This window comes from Pituophis catenifer, unplaced genomic scaffold (assembly GCF_029215685.1).
Source record: "Pituophis catenifer annectens isolate HBS135680 unplaced genomic scaffold, rPitCat1.0.hap2 SCAF_4, whole genome shotgun sequence".
In the NCBI taxonomy this organism is placed as follows: Eukaryota; Metazoa; Chordata; class Lepidosauria; order Squamata; family Colubridae; genus Pituophis; species Pituophis catenifer.
The window spans coordinates 5,718,842-5,739,829 of NW_027256884.1; the positions used below are offsets into that span (position 1 = coordinate 5,718,842).

At 40.1% G+C, this 20,988-nt stretch overlaps 1 protein-coding gene across 1 annotated transcript in view; it reads left to right on the forward strand.

Moving 5' to 3' along the window:
* The window catches only part of PCDH17 (protocadherin 17), a 224,980-nt gene extending 207,041 nt beyond the window's left edge, over positions 1–17,939 (forward strand). Inside the window, exon 4 of the mRNA XM_070943217.1 lies at positions 17,087–17,939. Coding sequence (XP_070799318.1) covers positions 17,087–17,748 — 662 coding nt within the window. The 3' untranslated portion in view covers positions 17,749–17,939. The remainder of the gene's footprint in view (positions 1–17,086) is intronic.
* The last annotated feature ends 3,049 nt before the right edge of the window (positions 17,940–20,988 follow it).

Here is a 20,988-nt window from a genome sequence, read left to right on the forward strand (position 1 = left end):
CTCATCCTCACTGGTTCCCTGATAATATTTTAGTCCTTTTTTTTTTTGTGAAATCCTAATTGATGATGGCTGCTTTAGAAGCAGGAAGCAGTTTGGAGTCATTAAAGGTAACCTGTAAAAAAAGGCAAGGTAAGGCACCTGTGTTAGGAGTCCTATTGGAACCAGTGCAAAAGGACTTATCATATGCAATAAGGTAAAGGTAAAGATTCCCCTTGCACGTATATGCTAGTCGTTCCCGACTCTAGGGGGTGGTGCTCATCTCCATTTCAAAGCCGAAGAGCCAGCGGTGTCCGAAGACATCTCTGTGGTCATGTGGCCAGCATGACTAAATGCCAAAGGTGCACGGAATGTTGTTACCTTCCCACCAAAGGTGGTCCCTGTTTTTCTACTTGCATTTTTTATGTGTTTTCGAACTGCTAGGTTGGCAGAAGCTGGGACAAGTAACGGGAGCTCACCCTGTTACACAGCTCTAGGGATTCGAACAGCTGAACTGCCGACCTTTTGATCGACAAGCTCAGCGTCTTAGCCACTGAGCCACCGTGTCCCTACATCATATGCAGTAGAAACACATAATAGAATATATAACAGACAGGAGAAAACACTTTCTGATATCGTGCAGATTGTCTTGGAAACCAACACATTGGTCTTTTCTCTATTAATGAGTGTGAGGTTGTGGACATTTCGCACATCATTTACCAACATGTCTCATGCCAATACTAACTAGAGTTGAAAGCTTTGTACGTTTTAATTTCTCTCCTCTTCAGCAATTTTTTTTTTTTAAAAAAAGCCGTCATATTCTAGATTTATTGCTAATCAGTTCTCTAATCTAAGCCTCCTAATTGCTTTCTGTAACTGAATAACAAAAAGCACCTAGGCCAATGTAAATATGCAGATTCCAGACCTCTTCTGTTTCATAACAGAGTTTCAGTAGAGAGAACTCAATTTGTTTATTTATGTCAAGATCAATCGTAATTAAGGATGAAGATAAATTCAGCGGCATCCGTTGATTGTTCTTATTTTTTTAAAAAAACACCATATCTCATAGCAGAGGAGTGCTTATACCAACTTGACAACTATAGCTACTGATTGAAGTTTTGCACAGCAAAAGTGAGTGCCACCAAGGCTTGGCGGAGATAGAAAGGTATGGGAGAACAATATACCATTAAAATGACCCATTCACAACACACCAAAATTTACCTTATCCACTCTCAGGATTTCTGTAGTTAGAAGAGAAATCTGATGTAGCCACAAATCCAAGGGGGTCAACATATTCTCCAAAGCACCAGAAGGCAGGACAAAAAAGTAATGGATGGAAACAAATCAAGGAGAGTGTCAGGTTTTGCTGCTATCTTAAATAAACTTCATTCTCAAACGCAAGGTCTCTAATGAATCTTTTCTTTATTTAAGAATAGAAAGAATGACATCCCTGAACTCTTTGTGCAGCCAAAACTGGCACCTCCTTCCAAACCCCTCCCTTTCCGTTCTTCAACCTCAATGTCTCATTGGCCATCGTGCAGATCCATCTCTCCATCCCAAGCACTTTCTATTCACAGGAATTCCCCCCTCCCTCCATCACCCAGGTAACGCTATCTACTAAGGAGCAGGAAACTAGGTAAAAGTTCATCTCAGCATTAAAGCAAAGCTTCTCCCTCTCTCATTCATGTCAGCGTTGGAGGAGATCATAAATTGGAACGCTGACAGAGAGAAGCAATCTAGAACTAAGGAGAAATTTCCTGATGGTGAGAACAATTAATCAATGGAACCAGCTTGCCTTCATAAGTTTTTGGTACTCCATCACTGGAGTCCCCAAAGTGCTTTTTCAATAGGCAACTGGACTTTCTGGTTTATCTTTGAAGATGTTTTGCTTCTCCTCCAAGAAACTTCTTCAGCTCTAAAGCTGAAGAAGCTTCTTGGAGGAGAAGCGAAACTTCAAAGAAAAAAACAGAAAGTCCAGTTGCCTCTTGAAAAAGCACCTTTGGGGGAGCCATGACTTGGATGAATGAGAATCTTTGTAGACATCCATCACTGGAGGTTTTAAAGAAGAGATCAGACAAGGTTTTTTCTGAAATGGTATAGGGTTCTTTTTCCTGAGCGGGGATGAGGGTGGACTACAAGACCTCTAAGGCTCCTTCCAGCTCTGTTTTTCTGTGGGTTCACAATTTTGAACCCTTGATACATCAATTGCCCTTAGGGCATGTCAGAACACCCATCAATTTATCTTCTACTGAGGTTATAAATATCTTATAGTAAAGAGTGCTTTCAGTCCATACTCTACTTCTGAAAAGCAAGACACTTTTTAATGCATTTTTAATATTGATTTTAAGAGATTTTCTATAGCTGTTGCAACAGCTGTAAAGTTGTCAAATTCGGCGATATCAGCCATCACCTTGGACAAAAACTTTGTTGATTATTCATAGAACTATAATGATTGTTTCTGGTTCACAAATAAATTGTTTAAGGTGGGGACCCTGCAGCATTCAAATGAGAGTCTGATCTTTATGGAAATATGGGTCAAGACATTTCACAGAAGAAATGTCCAAAATGTCCAATTGGAGATGTTTGAAATGAAGAAACGCCTGTTCAAAATATACCCATATATCTTGCCAAACTGCAGGCAAGACATCCATTCCATCTTAAATTTCTACCTTTCTCTCTTAAGTATTTCTGTCCCAGTTAAGTTTAGATTCCAATGAATAATTCACAAACTTTGGCACATGCAAAGTTCAAGACTCGTGAGAGATATTCAAAAGTGGCATATTTATGATAACAATGGAAACTAAACTTAAAAACCTGAATCTAACCTTGTAAGTGAAAAGAAGAACTCTTAATACAGAGCGAGAAAAGCATTTAAGAAAGAAAAGTGGTCAGTGAGAATCTCTTTTTCCTTCATATACTTGAATCAATGTTGGGGCAATTACCAATGAGGAATAAAGGCCTGAGATTAAAGGATATAAATTTAAACTGTTATGATAAATGTGAAGATACATTATGTCAGGATCCATAGTAATATAATGGGAAGGTTCTGTGAGTGTTTAAATATCATTTAACTGATGTTTGAAGACAGGATGAGAATAGAGTAGAGTAGAATAGAATAGGAATAGAGTAGAGTAGAGTAGAGTAGAGTAGAATAGAATAGAATAGAATAGAATAGAATAGAATAGAATAGAATAGAATAGAATAGAATAGAATAGAATAGAATAGAATTTTCTTTTTTGGCCAAGTGTGATTGGACACACAAGGAATTTGTCTCTGGTGCATAAGCTCTTAGTATACATACAAGCAACAAATTGATAAATCATAAGCACAAGACATATGGTATGTTCTCATAACAGGAAAGCAGTTCAAAAACTCATACATAAACACATAAACACTCCACACTAAATCATGACACAACTTCTCTGGTGTGAAGTCAGCTTTATTTTTTTTTAAAGAAAATACATATTTTATTAAACATTTTAAGGGAAAATATATGAACAATGAAGGAAAAAGAAAAAAAGAAGAAAAAAAATAAATGACATGGAAAAAAAACATATGAACATGGAAATTACAAGGGTCACATAAATTTCATTTTTTTCCTGCTGCAACACTAATTAATTGTAAATAATGCAGTACAGTATATTCTTCCAAAAACTGCAAAAACCACATTAAGCTCTCAACAGAACATAAATGTCAGGAAATGCAGTAAGTGTAATATGAATTATAAAATGAAATTGTAAACTACAGCAAATTCGAAAGAGAGATGTAGTTCATTTTAAGGAATGAGTGAATCGGGGAAATGAACCTCGGCTTTTAAAATATATTTATTTATTTATTTTATTTTTTAATTTGATTTATATGCCGCCCTTCTCCGGAGACTCAGGGCGGCTTACAGTGCGTTAAGCAATAGCCTTCATACTTTTGTATATTTATACAAAGTCAGCTTATTGCCCCCACAAACTGGGTCCTCATTTAACCTACCTTAGAAAGGATGGAAGGCTGAGTCAACCTTGAGCCTGGCGAGATTCGAACTTACTTTAATTGCAGACAGCTGGTGTTAAATTACAGTGCTTAGTCTGCAGAGCTATCCAGGCTCCTAAGCATATTTCATATGAATGCCACCTTTCCTTCCCTTTCTTTTAAATAATTATTTAAACAATAGACATTTATGGATCCTTCACATCACAGGATTTGAGTTCAAAAGCAGATATGTGAGCACACAACTCCAAAGGCTGTGAACCATAGTATCTTCATACATACAGAATTCAGCTGGAAGGGACCTTGGAGATCCTCTAGTCCAGCCCCCTGCTCAAGCAGGAGACCCTAAACCATTTCAGACAAGTGGCTGTCCAGTCCCTTCTTCAAAACTTCAAGTGATGAGGCAGCCACAGCTTCCGAATTCAAACCATTCCACTGGTTAATTGTTCTCACTGTTAGGCAGTTTCTTCTTAGTTTTAGGTTGTTTCTCTCCTTGCTTAGTTTCCATCCATTGCTTTTTGTCTTGCCTTCTGGTCCTTTGGAAAATAAGTTGACCCCCACTTCTTTACGGCAGCTCCTCAAATATTGGAACACTTCTGTGATGTTCCCTGTTGTGGCCCACCAGCGGCCAGCAGAGCTGGCAGCAGAGTCAGACAGTGAGGAAGTTGGGGAGGAATGTGGGCCAGTCCTGGAGTCTGAGGAAGGCTCGGACGAGGGCTCTGAGTCAGAGGCAGAGAGGGGGCCAAGGCCATCTGGTAGTTCTTTGCTGCCTCTGGAGTCTCTGGAGTCTGACATCAGCGAGGCAGAAGAACGAGGCCTGTTTTCAGTGTGCACATGTGCAGAGCTGCCAGGAGACAGGAACAATTAAGGAAACAGGGCCGACTTGGGAGTAAGGCTTGGAGATGATTGGCCCCTCCCATAAGGCATAAAAGAGAAGCGAACGGGACGTGAGCTTTTGCAGGAAGCAATTCGTTCAATCTGGTCGGTATAAGCTCTGGAAAAACTCTGTTTGACTCTGTGCTAAGTTTGGCCTTGTCCTGCGTGTGGCAATTAGTTCTCTGGCAGCATTCCAAGGGAGATAAGGTGAGTGTTTGTAAACACTCCCCTGATAGACTGCTTGAGAAGCCTTTCGGACTGGGAATGACAATAATTCACAGCCATTTAAAGAGGTTTGCCGGGACTAAGCTTGTGCTGTTTACTTTCTAAGGAAGTAACAGAACAGTCCCAGTCCTTCTTTTCTCTAGCTGAACCCAGTTCCTGCAACCCATTTGCTTTCTTCATATGTTTTAGTCTCCAGGCCTTTAATCATCTTAGTTGCTCTAAGTTCAAAGTATCTAAGCAATTGGTTCCTTGAATTCACCCATTTTCTGAAACTGGATTCCAAGTTTCCTAATCACATTCGTAGCTCTCTATAATCATTTAGGATGGGAAAGAAGTAGTTTGTGGAGGTAGGTAAGTCACTGGGGCCCTCCCCAAAATGCTTTTGTGATTGTGGGGGGACCTTATTATTTTATACCGTGTTTTCCCGAAAATAAGACCGTGTCTTATATTTTTTTTCGAACCCCAAAATAAGCGCTTGGCTTCATTTTCGGGGATGTCTTATTATTTTGGGGCGCATGGAGCAAGATGGGCCTCCTCTTGCCATCTTACCTGATTTCCAGCTCTGCATTTAAATATTTTTGGGGAGGGCTTATTTTCGGGGGGGGCTTACTTTAGCACATGCGCTCAAAAGCCCAATTGGGCTTATTATCAGAGGATGTCTTATTTTCAGGGAAACAGGGTACATTCACATGGTTTGATATATTAAACCTCAATTTCTTCTTTCATGGCTTTGTAGACACATAGCAAATCTCACCGCTGGGTATGGTACGGACAGACATGAAGAATTTAAATAAGTGGGTTTCAAACTGGGCAATTTTAAGATGTGTTGGACTTCAACGCCCAGAATCCTCCAACCAGCCAGGAGTTGAAGTCCACACATCTGAAAGTCGCCAAGTTCGAAAAATCCAGAATTAGATGGAGAAGTAGATATGCCCAGTCAACTTTCCCAATACTTAGTGGCTGTTCTTCCTACCACTTCCTTTTCTATCTTTCTAATAAGCTTAAGCATGAAAAATGGCAACCAGGGTGATTAATTTCAAATCTTTTGTTTCCTTCCTGAGAGATATCATCCTCTGTTTCCGTACTATCTCCCACTGAAACTAGACTAGAGCGATTCAGGAAGGGGTAGCAGCAGAGGTGGTATTCAACCGGTTCGGACCAGTTTGGACTCTATGCCGTCCTATTTTTGAGGCCAGGCACATGCACCGAAAGCACGCGAGTGAGCTAAGTGCATGCACGGAAGGCCTTGCGCATCCGTGGAGGCAGCGCATGTGATTAAAGCCAGCTCACATGCATGCATGCTCACATTTGCAAACCAGTAGGGAAAGTAAGTGAATACAACTCACTGGGTAACAGATCTGTGAAAACGGATCTATGGGTGTTCTTCCTTTGATGGTTGCTTTAAACCTAGAGGGGAAAAGGTACAAATAAGGTCAAAGACAGGTTTAAAAAAAGGCAGAAGCCATATTGATCATGCTTTAACTAGAATCAGCTACGTTGTCCGAACATTGCATGCAAGGAGTAGAAGAGAACATGATTTCAACATGCAGCAGGGATTTGTATTATGCCGAAGCTGTGTTCGTGGCCCGTCCTGCTGCTGAAATATCAAATGCATCGTTTGCCCATTGTGGAATGGAATAGAATAGAATAGAATAGAATAGAATGGAATGGAATGGAATGGAATGGAATGGAATAGAATGGAATAGAATAGAATAGAATAGAATAGAATAGAATAGAATAGAATAGAATAGAATAGAATAGAATAGAATAGAATAGAATAGAATAGAATAGAATAGAATTCTTTATTGGCCAAGTGTGATTAGACTCACAAGGAATTTGTCTTTGGTGCATACGCTCTCAGTGTACATAAAAAGACAAGATACATTCGTCAAGAATCATAAGGTACAACACTTAATGATAGTCATAGGGTACAAATAAGCAGTCAAATCATACTAGGAAGCAATCAAGATCAATAGAAATCTTAAGGATACAAGCAACAAAGTTACAGTCATGCAGTCATAAGTGGGAGGAGATGGGTATAAGAGCCGAGGTGGCGCAGTGGTTAGAGTGCAGTATTGCAGGCTACTTCAGCTGACTGCTAGCTGCAGTTCGGCAGTTCAAATCTCACCGGTTCAAGGTTGACTCAGCCATCCATCCTTCCGAGGTGGGAAAAATGAGGACCCAGATTATTGGGGGCAAAAAGCTGACTCTGTAAACCGCTTAGAGAGGGCTGTAAAAGGACTACGAAGCGGTGTATAAGTCTAAGTGCTATTGCTATTGCTATTAACATCAAATCACAGCTTTTTGCTTTTCCATAATAGTATGAACAAGTCATTTCTATCAAGCTCTATCCATCTAATCTGGTACATTTTTCAATATTCCGCAGCACCCTCCTCCAAAAAATGCTTATTTCCCTGTAGTTAGCGGCACAATATCTTATATATAAAACTTCTCCGGTTACTGGGTGACCCTGGTTTCCTTGCTCTGCATTTTGTGGCTCCGATGTGCCAGCTGAGCTCCATCCTGGATGACTTTCTTGCTTGCTTGCTTTTTCCACCCCCACCCCATCTTCCTGGTGGCTAATTTCTCTGATCTATATTCGGAATGCTTCTCCCTAACGTGCACACAGCACTTCTGGTTGTTTACCTCTCCATCTCCAGAGACGGAGACAAGCCTCCAGGCTGTTGCTGTTCGTTGTACACACTTGAACTGTTCAGGGTTTATTTTCATCTGGAGGCAGGTAAACTTGGAATCTGATCAAGACCAACCGAGCATATCATTTTTCCGACCCAGTTTTGCAATGCAACGAGAGCTGTGGGGACGCTTACATATTTATTTCTGCCCTTTTCAATGGATCCCAATTTCTCATCAATGCTAATTTAGACCATAGGCAGTGCTAATTGGCTCTGGAGTTGAGAGTTTCTTCTTTCTTTTTTGTAAGGGTTAAAAAAAAAAATAAAGAAATCCCACTGTTCCTATAAAACTACCTTTTGTTTTTAAATTTTCTTCCCTGGTCTCCCAGCTTGCAGCAAGTCAACGCAAGAGGCTAATATTGTGGTGAGTAGCTTGTAATGTATGATAATCAATACTTCAGGTCTGCTTTCCACGATATGGCATAAAGGAAGAAAGCAGGAAGGGGAGGAAAGCTGCTAGTGAGCTTTCAGCACTATTGAATAAATAGTGAAGAAGTGCAGAAGTGGGCTGCTGAAGGACGAAATAATTCCCTTTTAAAAAGGAAAGGGGGATTGAAGGAAGGGAGAGAGAGAGAGAGAGAGAGAAAGAGGGAGAGGAATAGAAGAAAGGGAAGAGGAGAGGAAGAAAGGAAAGGAAAATAAGAGTAGGAGAGAAGGTTAGATGGGGGATGAAAGGAAGAGGGAGAGAAAGGAAGGGGAAGTAGAGAAGGAATCGGAGAGGAGGGAAGAAGAAGGTAGGAAGGATAAAAGAAGGGAGGGACAGGAAGAGAAAGAGAAGAAAGATCGCTGTAAAACAAAAAAGAGGAAATGGAAGAAAGGCATCCCCGAACATGTTTAAATATATTAGGATAAAGAATGAAGTATTAAATATTAAAAGAGAATATATATGATTAAAAATGGAGAAAATAGAATTTGAGGGCCAAAGAAGATACTGTTTATAGAAACAAGAATAGACGTATTAAGATTTGATTAGCAATATGGAAAAATAACACTTTGGCAGAAATTGGAACTAAGTAAAATATATTTGGATATGATATGATATGGTCAATACTCTGTTTCATAAAATATGTGGATGTGTATTAGGGTGGGAAAAAAACCAATAAAACTTGATTTAAAAAATAAATAAATAAAAAGGAAACAGAAAAAAAAAAGTAAATTGTTAGAAATATGCAAAAAGCATCATTTAGGCAAAGAAAGCCCAAGAATTCTGGATATCCTCGGAAAAATATAAGGTGTTTTGTTTTTTTTATGTTGGTAAGAATTTTGTATCTTATGATTTATGATGAATGTATATTTATGATGACTATGATCATGATTTATTAAGAGCCGTCGTGGTGCAGTGGTTAGAATGCAGTATTGCAGGCTAATTCTGCCGACTGCCAGGAGTTCAATCCTCACCAGGCTCAAGGTTGACTCAGCCTTCCACCCTTCCGAGATCAGTAAAATGAGGACCCAGATTGTTGGGGGGAAATATACTGACTCTGTAAACTGCTTAGAGAGGGCTGGAAAGCACTGTGAAGCGGTATATAAGTCTAAGGGCTATTGCTATCATGATTTATCACTTATAGCTTTTATGTACTCTGAAGCTTATGTACTGAAGACAAATTCCTTGTGTGTCCAATCACACTTGGCCAAGAGAGAGGGAGAGAGAGGGAGGGAGGGAGGATGGGAGGGAGTTGTAGGACATAAGATGGGCAGCAAATAAATTTGTAATTAATAAATAAATTTAGAAGTGGTTCAGTCAAACACCTCCCGGATTCACTGGAATATAAGAAGCGGATAAGGTCAAGCAAGATCAGACCTTCAAGTTTCTGTTATTATAGTCTATTTCAATAAAGTGTAGTAGAGCAGACTTTTCCCTTCTACAATTTTAATACTTCATCTTTAATTCATCTGGTGCTTAGAAATCTTTCCGTCCTTGGGGGTAATCCAGGTCAAGAAACAGACATGGCAAAAAATGCAGGATTGTTACGGGGTGCTTAAGTTTCTCTCTTTCCCTTATCAAGCAGAATCATTTTGGAGTTTCTTTTGAGTTTCTTTCTCACACTTCCTACTGTGCAAAGTTAGCACCCACCCCTCTCCTAGAAGAATGAAATATTTTGAGAAATATTGAAAAGGCAGAATATTATATTTCCCTGGATGAGAAATGGAGAAACATGCTCTTGGAAAGCAGCCCCTACCTTTCTTAATAGCCAGCAGTTATTTGGTGCCTATTAAGAAAGACTGGGCCAGCCTATCTACAAGACAAAAGATCTCCAGCTCCAGGGTGATGGGATTAAGACATGACCCACCAGGACATAATAGGATTCAGTTAACCCATCTAGCAGCAGAGCTCACTACATTGCACAATCTCCTAAGGACATTGCATCGGCCAAACTTCAACCAAGCTTAGCTCAGACAAACTCCTAGGATTTGTACATGGCCCCATGGGAGTCTGACAACAGCCAATAGAATATATGTTCTGGCACAGGAACAGGAAGTTCAAGTGCAAAGGCCAAGAGAAGGTATAAATACTCCCCACTCTCAACTCCATGTGTTCAGCTGCTTCAGAGAACCATGTGCTTGGTGCAGTGATGGGTTGCCCCAGATTCAGTCCGGTTTGCAAGAAACAATAGTAAAACCAGTGGGAGGCCCTGCCCACTGCCTCAGATGTTGTCATCGGTGATATGCGCATGTGCAGAAGCAGAAGCAAGACGTGCGTGCGATCCCATTGCGAACCAGTAGTAAAGGTTAAGTAGAACCCACCCCTGGCTTGGTGGTTCTGCTGATTCATTAAACCTTCTTTCCAATCAGCCTCCATGTTTCCAGTGTCTTTCTTCTGGCTTGGAACTGAACCAGATGGATATTTCTTCCATCAACACTACTTTCCTTTAATGCCCTATCTATGCCATCATTAAAGCCATCCTACCTTCCTTTATAAAATCCTTAAAATGGAAGGTTAGCTGGTATTTTAAATATAAATATACCCTTCAACAAGGACTCAGCACTTAGTTAATCTGAGTGAATCTTTTTTTTTTAATTTGATTTATATGCCGCCCTTCTCCGAAGACTCAGGGCGGCTTACAATGTGCTCAGCAATAGCCTTCATCCTTTTGTATATTTATACAAAATCAGCTTATTGCCCCCACAACTGGGTCCTCAATTTACCTACCTTAGAAAGGATGGAAGGCTGAGTCAACCTTGAGCCTTGGCGAGATTCGAACCCTGCAGTAATTGCAGGCAGCTGGTCTTAATAACCAGCTTAATAACAGGGTGCCTTAAACCCCTGTACTACCAAGGCCCTTACAAACCAAATTATGGGTGGGAGACCAACAGAAAGTCCCAGGTCTAGCAAGTTTAAAAAAAATATCGTGGATGAAGAGAATTGCTCCCAAAGCTACATGGATGCTGACACGTTAACCAAGATTGACTCAAGATTGCCCCTAGTTTAATGTAAGTAATGTAGTTTAATAAGAGCCTGGTGGCGCAGTGGACTAAGTGCTGTTAAAGTAGCACTTAGTTGCCAGCTGCCTGCAATTATTGCAAGTTCAAATCTCACCAGGCTCAAGGTTGACTCAGCCTTCCATCCTTTCGAGGTAGGTAAAATGAGGACCCGGATAAGCTGACTTTGTATAAAAAGGAACACAGCTTAGGGTGGGCCAAAAGCCCTACTAAGCAGGTATATACAAAAGTATAAAGGCTATTGCTTAATGCATTGTAAGCCGCCCTGAATCTCCGGAGAAGGGCGGCATATAAATCTAACTAATAAATAAATAAAATAAATAAGTTATGAGAATTGTGTGTCTATTCAGAGAAAAGCTGTTGGCTTTTGATGGAAGAGCTGTGAATCTGAGAGGAAGGGCTGGACAATTATAGACTCATAATTGTTTGTTTAGTGACCATTTGTAGTTTCAACGGCATTGGAAAAAGTGACTTTTGACCATTTTTCATCCTTGTGACCATTGTAGCATTCTCATGTTAAGGAACTGGCTCCTATTTATGACTGTTGCAGTGTCCCAAGGTCACACGATCCTATTTTGCGACCTTCTGACAAGTCAATGGAGAAACCTGATTCACTTAACAACTGTGCTACTATGTATTGTGTTTTTTTCTCCTCTTTGGATTTATTTTGTTCATAATATTTATCAGAGAAAAAGGAAAGGAAGGGAAGGGAAGGGAAGGGAAGGGAAGGGAAGGGAAGGGAAGGGAAGGGAAAGAAAGGTAAGGTGGAGGAAAGGAAGGAAAGGAAAGGAAAGGAAAGGAAAGGAAAGGAAAGGAAAGAAGGAAAGGAAAGGAAAGGAAAGGAAAGGAAAGGAAAGGAAAGGAAAGGAAAGGAAAGGAAAGGAAAGGAAAGGAAAGGAAAGGGAGGGAAAGGAAAGGGAGGGAAAGGAAAGGAAAGGAAAGGGAGGGGAGGGGAGGGGAGGGGAGGGGAGGGAAGGAGAAAGGGAAGGAAAGGAAAGGATCCCAGTTATGTAGCAAGAAAAAAATCTCCCTTGTGCACGAAAAAATTCGCAATAGGCATTTGATAATAAAAAGACCAGTTTATCCCTACATTTCATACCTGTATAAATCCATAAAAGGCTGTTTCAGCACAAAGTAAATGGACATCCTACGAGCAGAAAGATTGAATAAAAAAAACCAAGAGACAAATATCAGGATAAATAGAATGCAAAATGTAAATATCCTGCACATTTAGAGAGAGAACAAGATACAGTCAATATTGCAAGCACTTTGAAAAACCATTTGTTAGAAGGGAATGTAGGCTTGAGTACATATGGGCTTAAGGTTCCTATTGAAAATAAATAGCTCTTCCATTAATTGAATTTGGGCTCTTTTGAATCCGCCATTTTTTTCCTCTCCTCCCCCCCCCAATACATTCACATATTCTAATGCTTAATGAAGTGTCTTTTCATGTTGTACATTATTGATTTTTTTTAAGGAAATCCAGTTCCCAGGTTATATGGTATAAAGTGAAGCAGAAAAGGCTTGTGCAAAAGGAAATGATAAGCCAATACTTTACGATCAGGTTTTAGAATGCATTGAGTAAGATGGAACTAGTACTTAAATCTCTAATTATTGGAAGGGGGAACAATGTTTACATAGATAGATAGATAGATAGATAGATAGATAGATAGATAGATAGATAGATAGATAGATAGATAGATAGATAGGCAGGCAGGCAGGCAGGCAGGCAGGCAGGCAGGCAGGCAGGCAGGCAGGCAGGCAGGCAGGCAGTAGTGGCCAAAATTGTGGAAACCTTTTGGGAAAAGTGTATTTTTGAGGTTTGATGACTAATAACAGCAGTGGTGTTTTTTTTTGTTGTTGTTGTTTGTTTGTTTGTTTTGTTGAGTTTCAAGATAATCCTATTCCACTGCTGGAATGGCCTGGGAATAGCCCAGATCTTCACCCAATTGAAAATCTATGGAGCCGACTATAGAAGCTTGTTAGTCAGAAGCGACCCAGCAATAAAACCCAGTTAATAGAAGCCATCATTCCATCTTGGTTTCACATTAGAACAGCTGCAGAACTAAAAGACTTGGTTCACTCCATGGGAAGATGTTGTAAGGCCGTCATTCATGCTAAAGGTTACCCAACGAAGTATTAACTGACATGGTGATCATTTTTGTATATCTTGTTTTTTCTATGGTGATTATTTCTGTATATCTCGTTTTTTCTATGGTGATCATTTTTGTATACAGTATCTCATTTTTTCTACTTTTTTCACTTTTCTTCTTTATACTGTAACTGCTATTCTAATAGCAAATCCTTCATAAAAGTGATTGCATTACATTCTTGATTAAATTATCTTTCCATTGATATATAGTTTTATAGTATTACTCAAAAAAAAAGGTGGTGTTACTAGCTAGTTTTAGATATTTAGACCTATATATTCAGCTGTTGGATTAAAATGATATATTAATCCAGCTGTTGGATTAAAATGATATCTAAAATACCCCAGGCAGTATTAGCAAATAATTGATATATCCTACAGGGAGAAACTAAAGAATATATCAAGTCCTGAAGGCACACTGAAAGATATATTTTTTGACACTCAAGAAGATGAAGCTAAACCAACCCCCGGAGAAATGATCTTCCACATTGAGAAGGCCCTATTTTGTGGATTCTGTAGATGACAGTCGCTAAGAGAAGAAGTCTAGGAAGACTCCTTTCTTAAGTTATGGGTAGAAAACAGTGGGATCATGCATTCCTTGGATCAAGCTCAGAGTATGGTAACTTGATCGTACATCAATGTAGTTTCCAAGAAAACAGTATAGATCAGTCATCTTCAACCTCTTGGCAGACTTTATAACTTGTAGACTTCAACTCCCAGAATTCCTCAGTTAGCCATGTTGGATGAGGAATTCTGGGAGTTGAAGTCTACACATCATAAAGTTGTCAAGGTTGGACACTGATGATGATTACAATGCTGATTAATTTTCCTAACCTACAGCTCTGGGATTTTCTGGGATCATCCAAGTCCATCTTGGTCTAGCTACCTTCTGTGACTTACTGCCATCATGTTTCAACTAATTCTTATGATGTAATCAAAGTCCTGCCTTTGAAGTCAACATCTGCTCACCGTTCCTGCAATGGGCTGACCCAGTTTCTAAGATGGGATTGTTATACTGATCATGTAGAGCAGTGTTTCTCAACCTTGGAAGCTTGAAGATGGGTGGACTTCAACTCCCAGAATCCCCCAACAGCTCTGGCTGGGGGATTCTGGGAGTTGAAATCCACCCATCTTCAAGCTACCGAGGTTGAAAAACACTGATGTAGAGAATGTTGTTCCTGCCTTCTTCTTCTTTTTTTTTTTTGAAAAAAGTTTTTTATTTTTATTTTTCATCAACATGTTTAAATGTACAGTCTTTTATCCATCCTTATACATTGTTCGTTCATTTTCTTCTTTAACTTCCATTAGGCAATTAATTAATTAATTAATTAATTAATTAATTAATTGTTCGGGTCTGCTCTTTTACCATTTTCTTCTTTTGTTTTACTACAACCTTTCCTCTTTCCCTTCCCTTCTTTCTCCTCCTTTCTTTCTTCTTTCCTCATTCCTCCTCTCCTTTCCTTTCCTGTCCTCTTTCCCCTCTCCTCTCTTCTTCCACCCCTGCTTCCTGCCTTCTTTAAATAGGCAACTACTTACAATAATAGCTATTCCATTCATGATATGAATATGATGATCTTTGAAGAGACGTACTTCCTTAACTATTCTTGCCATTATTTTGAGAAGAAATAAGCAGAGTGCACGGATACAATACAATTACAATAAGTTTGTAGAAAACTAAAATAGAGGACATTCTTCCTAATGGTATGAATTGTGCAAATCAATCTTCACATTTTTTTTACACCATCCCCAAAGAGAAGAGAATCTAGTTACACAATCTATACTTTTGCTGAAAACAGCAATAATGCCTCTTTTGACAAGCTCACAGTTAATGAACAGTGGCAGAAAAATCCTTTCCTGTGTTATTATCGGCACAAAGTAACTGGCGTGCGTGTGGATTTGGTAAACTCTTATTATTAGATGACAGTCATCCAGCAAAACAATTGCAATTTAACGGGGATCTTCTGGGTGAAATTCAGCTTGCTTAATTTGTGTGAAATGTTCTTATTTCTATAGAATAAGCCACTGTTTGGTGATTGGATCTGCTGAGGAAAGATAAATCTTTGGAGTCTCTTAGCTATCCTTCATTGTTTTCTCAGATTATATTCTCTGATCACAGGCTGAAAGATCTCTGAAGCAGGTGAAGTTCAGGTTTTTTTCCCCTGATTTTAGTTCCCTAATAGCCCTCTTCTATTAATATAGAACAGGGGTGGGCAAATATGACCCCTTTATGACCTGTGGACTTCAACTCCCAGAATTCCGGAGCCGCCCTGAGTCTCTGGAGAGGGGCGGCATATAAATTTAATAAATAAATAAATAAATAGGAGGAAAGAGTTGGAAGAGACTTTGGAGGTCTTCTAGTTGAACCCTCTGCTCGAGTAGAGACCCTGTACCAAGAGATCCTATACTCTAGAGCAGTGATGGCTAACCTTTTTGCCATTGCATGCCAGGAGCGTCTGGGTGTGTGTGTGTCACGTGTGTGTGAGCCCACACCCATAATTCTATGTGGCTTGCCCTCACGCATGCACGCGTGATCCCTCCACGCTCCCCAGACTCCTGGCATGTGATGGCACGGTAGGCCTATTTTTTGCTCTCCCCAGCCTCCAGAGCCTTTCTCAGAGTCTGGGGAGGGTGAAAACAGCCTTCCCCACTCCCTGAAGGCCCTCTGGAAGCTGAAAACAGCCCATTTGCCAACTTCCGGTGGGACCAGAAGTCTCGATTTTTGCTGTCCCCAGCCTCCAGAGCCTTTCTAGGAGTCTGGGGAGGGTGAAAATGGCCTTCCCCACCCCCCAAAGGCCCTCCGGAGGCTGAAAACAGCCCATTTGCCAACTTCTGGCAAACAGGCCATTTCTGGCCTCTGGAGTGCTCTGGGGGGGTGGGGAAGGCCATTTTCACCCTCCCCAGACTCCTAGAAAGATTCCGGAGGCTGGGGAGAGAAAAAAATGGGCCTTCTCCACTACCCCCTCCAAGGTCCTCTGGAGACAGGAAACAGCCTGTTTCCCTACTTCTGGTGGGCCCAGAAGCCTGAAAATCAGCTGGCCAGTGTGTGCATACACACCGGAGCTGGACTCGCATGCCCACCGATATGGCACACATGCCATAGGTTCGCCATCATGGCTCTAGAGTATAGGGTCTCCTAGTACAGTGATACAACCACTGTTGTGCTTTGGTAGTAGCTCCAATAATCCAAACATTTATTGGAGTGATAGAACCACTGTTTTGCTTTGATAATACAAGTGTTCATTGAAGTGAAACAATCACCGAGTGATACAACCTCTGTTGTGTGTCGATACTAGCTCCAATAAACCAAGCATTGATTGAAGTGATACAATCCAGTGGTGGGTTGCCCCCAGTTCGCACCGGTTCTATAGAACCGGTAGTAAAACCAGCGGGAGGCTCCGCCCACTGACCCCAACGTCATCAAAACACTTCTGCGCATGCGTAGAAGCTTCTGCGCTTGCACAGAAGAGCACGCGCGTGGCCCCGCTGTGAACCAGTAGTAAAGGTAAGTAGAACCCACCCCTGATACAATCGCTGAGTGAAACAACCACTGTTGTGCATTGATAGTAGCTCCAATAAACGAAGCCCCTCAACCTGTTGATTTGTGGTACCTTCCTCAAGAGTTTTAATTGTGATTTCTGTTTTTACCCAGGAAGTCCTGTACATCGAATGAACAGACTAGGATCTGGACATGTCAAGGCAGCTGATGAATGACTTTAAAAAGCCTTGTCATTTCTTCTTTGTCTTGCAGAACAAGAGGAGTGCATTAACTGCACCGATGAATGCCGAGTGCTTGGTCATTCTGACAGGTGTTGGATGCCCCAGTTCCCTGCCTCCAACCAAACAGACAACGCCGACTACCGAACAAATCTCTTTGTGCCCACGGTGGAAGCCAATGTCGAGACTGAGACTTACGAAACTGTGAACCCCACGGGGAAGAAGACTTTTTGTACATTTGGGAAGGACAAGCGAGAGCACACCATTCTCATTGCCAATGTGAAACCTTATCTCAAAGCCAAACGTGCCCTGAGCCCTCTTCTCCAGGAGGTCCCCTCAGCATCCAGCAGCCCAACCAAGACCTGCATTGAGCCTTGCGCTTCAACGAAAGGACCTCTGGATGGCTGCGAAGTCAAGACAGGGGCCCTGGCTGAGCCCAACAGCCAGTACCTGTCACCTAGTAAACAATCCAGAGACGCTGCCTTCATGGCGTCCGATCAGATGGCCAGGGTCTTCGCCGAGGTGCATTCCCGAGTCAGCCGAGACTCCGCTGATATGGACTCTGTCTTGGAGCAAATAGACCGTTCAAACAGGGAACTAGGGAGAGAGTCCGTAGATGCAGAGGAAGTTGTGCGGGAGATCGACAAGCTTTTACAGGACTGTCGGGCAACCGACCCCGTGGCTGTGAGAAAGTGAAGCAAAACAGAAACAAACAAACAAAACAAAACAAAACAAAACAAAAAAAAGACAGTCTGGCATTGATTTGCTTCTTCTGCTGAATTATATATTAAAAAAAAAAAAAGAAAAAAATTCTCCCCTGGTTCTAAAATTTATACAGGGATGAACAAAGACCAATGCTGCTTTAAGGCTTTTAGTGAACATCTGAAGTGCCCTCCAGTATGTTTGTTTCACTGCTCTTTTTTCTTCTTCTTTTTTTTCAGATAACACTGGTTTTGTTTTTACCAAACTTCCATTAGAGACAATATGGTGTATGTTTTTTTAAAAAATAAAAAATAAAGAAAAAGAAAAACAGGAAGGAAGGAAGGAAGGAAGAAAGGAAGGAAGGGAGAGAAAGGAAGGAAGGAAGGGAGAGAAAGGAAGGAAGGAAGGGAGAGAAAGGAAGGGAGAGAAAGAAAGAAAGAAAGAAAGAAAGAAAGAAAGAAAGAAAGAAAGAAAGAAAGAAAGAAAGAAAGAAAGAAAGAAAGAAAGAAAGAAAGTTGGGGCCACTTAGACAATCGAAGAGAAAGGAGTAAGATAAATGGAAACAGATCTTTTAGGACTGATAGTTAATGTTGACTTCACTGTTTACCTGTAGACCCCATAAAAACCAGGGTGAAATAGTTGTGTGATACGTTTACAACAGTCATTAGAGGTTTCTATGGAAAATCCCCAATCAGAAATCCGATAAACATACAGTTCTTGTAGTCAGGCAACCAAGCACACAAAGCATTAACATTCATTTGTGATAGGCATTTCTGTATAAAGGCATCTGCCACATCCTTAAAAAAAAAAAAAGAGAAAGAAAGAAAGAAATGAAAAGGAAAAAAAAATATGGAAATCCATTCCATAACGTCATTCAGCAAAAATTATCCCGGTCATTAGTAACACAGCTCCTGTCATATTAAAGTTAAATGTAAACGGTTCGAATCCATGTTTGTCCTGCACATGCATAAGTGAATTAACGTGATCGGAAAAGAAAGGGAAAGAAGTTCGTGTCTAGCAAGAGTTGAGGTAACTACGTTTTATATCCGAGACACAATACAAAATGTCCGCTTTAATTGCCGTTAAATACGGGAAGTAATAGCGGAGGCGACTTAACATTATTAACACCTTTTTGTAATTCATTTATGGACACGACCATCGCAGGCATTCCAAACCTTCACCCAAACCATTTAAATGTGCAAATGTAAGAAGATTCAATGTGTTTACATCAAATGACATATTTTTTTCCTTGATTTATTGCAGATTCAGTGCATTTGAGCCAAATTGTTGAGTGTATAAGAGCTATATTGTGTATTTTATTAAATTAATATATAGTTGTGTTGCAAAAAAAAAAAAAAATATTTGGGCTTATAATGTAAATGGCAAGTGTTGCCTCCGTAGCTGTCAAACTCTATGAGTTTTGTACTCTCCTCCTTTTTTTGTTTTTTTTCCCACCCCTTTTTCCATACAGAGTGTGGGAAGCAGAGCCTCAGAGCAAATTCTCTTGTTAAATGTATGGTCTCCCGAGTTTTACCAGTACATAATCTGTTCAAAAATGTGTCTTGAGTGAGTTGATGGAGCTAACTGAACGGCAGACGAATCCATCCATCCCTCATGGTTGTGTGCAAGTCCTTGTAGAAGCTTCTGTCGCAACCCATGTTTAATAACAAAAAAAAAACAAAAAAAAAATTACACTTGAACTGACACCTGGAAAGTCCTTGTTCTTTTATCCAGCGTATTCATTTGTTCACGTCGGCGCACGTCAGCCAGATTTGGATAACACTCTCATGGATGAACTCTCAGATTATCTGAATATTTTGATAATATTACTTCTCTTAATGGTCGTATTATCACTTAGGCATAATAGGCAGAGTGTCTGGGGCCCGCTGGAAATATATTAGGCTCAAACAAAAATCTGAAAAAGTAACAGAAAAAACAAACCAACAAACCAAAAAGCCTATACCCTGAGATTAAATATATTTAAGGTACCATTACTACTTTTATTATGTTATTTTACGTGACTTTCTGAGGCCTATAGATCTAGGGAATATTTTTATAACCCTAAGAAGACTATTAATCCAAAAATAAATGTTCTTAGGGCCCACAATGGCCTTAATGCATTTCTGGTTCTTTTAGCATTGTGGGCTATAAAATGTATGAGTGTCTCATAGTAAAAGCTTTTGACCTTGTTTCATGGACAACACGGTGATGTTCCTCCTTTCGCCCTCCATGATGACAGTTTTTTTATTTTTTTTAGTCATTGTACTTTTGCTCACTTTCTCTTGCACACACTTTCCTATATGTTGTTCTCCGTTGGATTCTTATAAAAGCATATAAGTAACATTTTCTTTGAATGACATTTGTATAAGCACAATGGAACGCTTAGGTCATAGCTGGCTGGATGGATGGATGGATGGATGGATGGATGGATGGATGTGTGAGAAGAAGGCAGAAAGATAATGTTCTTCACTTTTAAGTTGGAATCAAATTGTACAATACCTAGAAAACAGGGGGGGGGGAGTATTCTATATCAGTATTTCCCAAACTTGACCCTTTGAAGATGTATGGACTTCAACTCCCGGAATTCCTCAACCAGGCATACTGGCTGGGGAATTCTGGGAGTTGAAGTCCATGCATCTTAAAATAGCCAAGTTTGGGAAACACTGTTCTATATGAAATACATAGTATAATTTCTTCCATTTCCTTAAATGGAAGGAGAATTTTAATGCCGGCTGGAAATCAGAAACCAGGATTGTTCAAATGAGTACAAGTTTATTCAATGCGACCTCTAAACAAGAATCTAAACTACTAACTATTAAGGCAAATGGGTGAGAAGTAAGAGTCAACGGAATTCAAGGAGGTCTTGACTTATATCTATTATGGGTGCAAAGGGACTCTGGGCTGATGATGACCCTGACCCCTCCCTCAATTTCAACTGGTCCTCTCCTACGGTTGGCAGTTTTCAAACTATATCAAGCCATTGATTATCTCTTTCTTTTCTTTTTTTTAGTTTTTGCCACTACTAAACTATTGACTTTTTTTTTTTTTTAGTAAGAAAAAGACAAGGATTTGTTTTGCCATTTTACATCAATGCATTTTTGATTCTTGGTTCCCATTCTAAAAGATCTATCATGACTCTCTGGGTTACTCCATGTCAGATGGACTAATCTAAACAAAGTAATATTGACAGACTTGATGGAAATGGTATAAACAAAAGTGTGGAAAAGTGTATAA